The sequence below is a fragment of the Sinocyclocheilus grahami genome, unplaced genomic scaffold (assembly GCF_001515645.1).
Source record: "Sinocyclocheilus grahami isolate Dianchi unplaced genomic scaffold, SAMN03320097.WGS_v1.1 scaffold380.1, whole genome shotgun sequence".
NCBI lineage: Eukaryota > Metazoa > Chordata > Actinopteri > Cypriniformes > Cyprinidae > Sinocyclocheilus > Sinocyclocheilus grahami.
Window position 1 is genome coordinate 955,586 of NW_015505559.1, and position 2,813 is coordinate 958,398.

The window sequence follows — 2,813 nt, forward strand, 5'->3', positions numbered from 1 at the left end:
TGCCTTATCCAATAGAGGGAAAATATCCACACTCACACACACTCACACACACACTTCCGGACACGACTGTGCCAATCCAACCCTCTGTCCTGAGTTTTATCATGCAGCATGCGCAGATCTACCACCATTCACAACGATAAAGGACTAAACAGCGCGACGCTCGCAAAACTTTATTCAACTTTATTGCCGGGGGAGATTTGTTCGCCGCTCTCACGGGAGGATTTCACACTCTCTGCCCGGTTTGAATGACAAAGGCGATCCCGTGGGAAAATCATCCGCCTTCACAACATGGATAAAGGAACGGGACTGCGTCCTGTGGTTTTGATTTTTGCTCTTGGTAAGTTGACTAGTGCTTGATCAAGTAACGCCTGTTCTCATTATTCTAAGGTAACATGGAGGCTTATAAAATGCGTTGGAAAAGTATATAGACCTATTTGTATTTGATTAGTTTAGACAACAAGAAAAACTATAGATATACATTGCGTCTTTATTAAAGGTACATATTACTACTTTAAGGTACTAATATGTCCCTTTGAGGGCACGCTGTTGGACCCCTAAAAGTAAAATTGTGTTGATTAAAATTGATCATACTGCCAGTTCCAACACTGGGCAAATATATGTGTATCACAAGGGTTTGTTCAGACTCTGTGTTTTAAATGATTATAAATTCATGCATATTATTGGTTATAATTAAGTTGAGTTATATATGTTGCCATTGTATCAGCTCCTGCACTTTAGAAATCTTTGCAAACTTGCAAACCTTTATTTGTTGACTACAGGCCCGGTGCTAAGCACCCTCAAACGAAATCAATAGCATCCTCAGTTAATGCTGTAATAATGGCATTTTATTGCAGATTTGGCAAACTATCCAGTGCTTTATGGTTTGCGCTCTGGAGATCGGTTTCTCTTTCAACATCTTTTGCAGTATTGAGCAATGTAGCCAATCACAGACATATCTGTTGGTTTCTTGAACCCAACAGCCAATCAGAGGCCTTTAAGTTAGAATCCACTCACCGCTCAAATTGCCGCATTTTTTGTTCAGGTGTTGTGTTCAGCACAAATCATCTCATTATAACAAAAGTGTAGACGCGATGTAAATAAGAGATTCATCGTGCAGCATAGAGAACTTCATTGATTATAATGTAACTTTGTGAGATCACGATGAACTAAGATGAGTGACAGCTTTTAGTGATTATAAAGGGAACGCTCAGCAATGGACGGCCCAAATATATATATTTCCCAAAGAAATTATAACTTATACAAATAAAAATACATCAGCAGAGGCCTGTTCTAACTGCCTAATACAAACAAAACTAAACTGAGTTGATCAAAATAAAAAGCAGGCTACTCCTACACTCCAACTTCTGAACCCTGTAAAGCCTGACGGGTTAAATCATAAAAAAAAAAAAAACACAAAGTATTTTATGGCTCTTATAGTAGGAGAATATGGAGCTCATACTCATGGAGGAAGACAAAACTCCTAAATTTTATTTAGAGGCCCAAACTGAGCAAAAGTGTCCAATTTGATGCAGTTGCTGATATTTATATGACCAAAAATAAGATGAAATTCTTATTGTAATCAGCTTGTAATTTAAATCAATAACATCTTTATAACAGTATGGCAGAATACTTGTATAAAATGCATATTAATATCAGTTGTCACTTTATATTCACCAATAAAATGTCTTAAGATGATATTTAAGTTTTATGATCAAAGCTCTTTTTATTTTTATTGTGGGGGCAAAACATATGATGCATAGCAATACAGTGATGGTTGAGAGATGAACAAAAAAATGTCTCAAAAGCTTAATGTATCATATTTGATACTCGCATTTAACGTGATTTTTCTAAAAAATATATTTATGGTTAATCAGGTAAATATAAGTTGCTTCAAAGCAATACAGTGATGGTTGAGAGATGAACAAAAAAATGTCTCAAAAGCTTAATGTATCATATTTGATACTCGCATTTAAAAAATATTTCAAAAAAATATATTTATGGTTAATCAGGTAAATATAAGTTGCTTCAATCCAGTAAAGGTTATCTTGAAATATTACTAAATATAGAACTTATTCTTACGTTTACATCATAAAAATCAGTAAAGATTTCACAGCCAAATGTGAACCACGACCTGAAGAGGGATGTTTTTACAATTATGCTAAAAGGCCTTTTACCTGCTAAAAAGTATAAACTATCAACCAGATGACAGATGGCATGTAAAATATTGTGTACAATAGTTCTTTCAGTAAAGTTTTGATCACGTTGATTTATTTGGAGTCCTTAGAAAATGTGTATCAGATATGTTACAGTAGACTTTATAAAGTGAAACAAGGTTGCACTAAAAGTTTAAATGGAACTTGATGCACTCCACGGCTTGAAGACAAAAATACAAAGACTTATTCTTTGTTCTGTCGACTTGAGTAAAAGCCTGCGGCGCTTAACGGATGAGCTCTGAAGCTTTTTTTAAAGACATCATTCTGGTATTATCACTTCATTCCACTTTTGGAGATGGACAAAAAGAACTCTTCCACACCAACAAAGAAAAATAATAGCACAAGCAGAGCACTGAACAACACAGGGGACATATGAGATGAATAGATCAAAATCTTTAATGAATCTTTACATCTGACTGTTTAAGATTATATCTGACTGATCCAGCTTTATTTGTAGATTTTCTGGGTCAGTAAATGAGTTAATGTCCATATCTTTGTGAACATTTCCTTGCATTTGTAGATTTGTTTTCACTGTGAGAATTGTATGTTGTCAGGCTTTATAGAGGACCATTAAGGAAGCAGTCACCATTAGGAATTTCC

General features: G+C 35.1%; 1 protein-coding gene across 1 annotated transcript in view; it reads left to right on the top strand.

Annotated features, from left to right (window-relative positions):
• The first annotated feature begins 288 nt into the window (after positions 1-288).
• LOC107549740 (prostaglandin F2 receptor negative regulator-like) overlaps positions 289-2,813 on the top strand; it is a 23,646-nt gene continuing 21,121 nt past the window's right edge. Inside the window, exon 1 of the mRNA XM_016230918.1 lies at positions 289-337. Within this exon, the coding sequence (XP_016086404.1) occupies positions 289-337 (49 nt within the window). The remainder of the gene's footprint in view (positions 338-2,813) is intronic.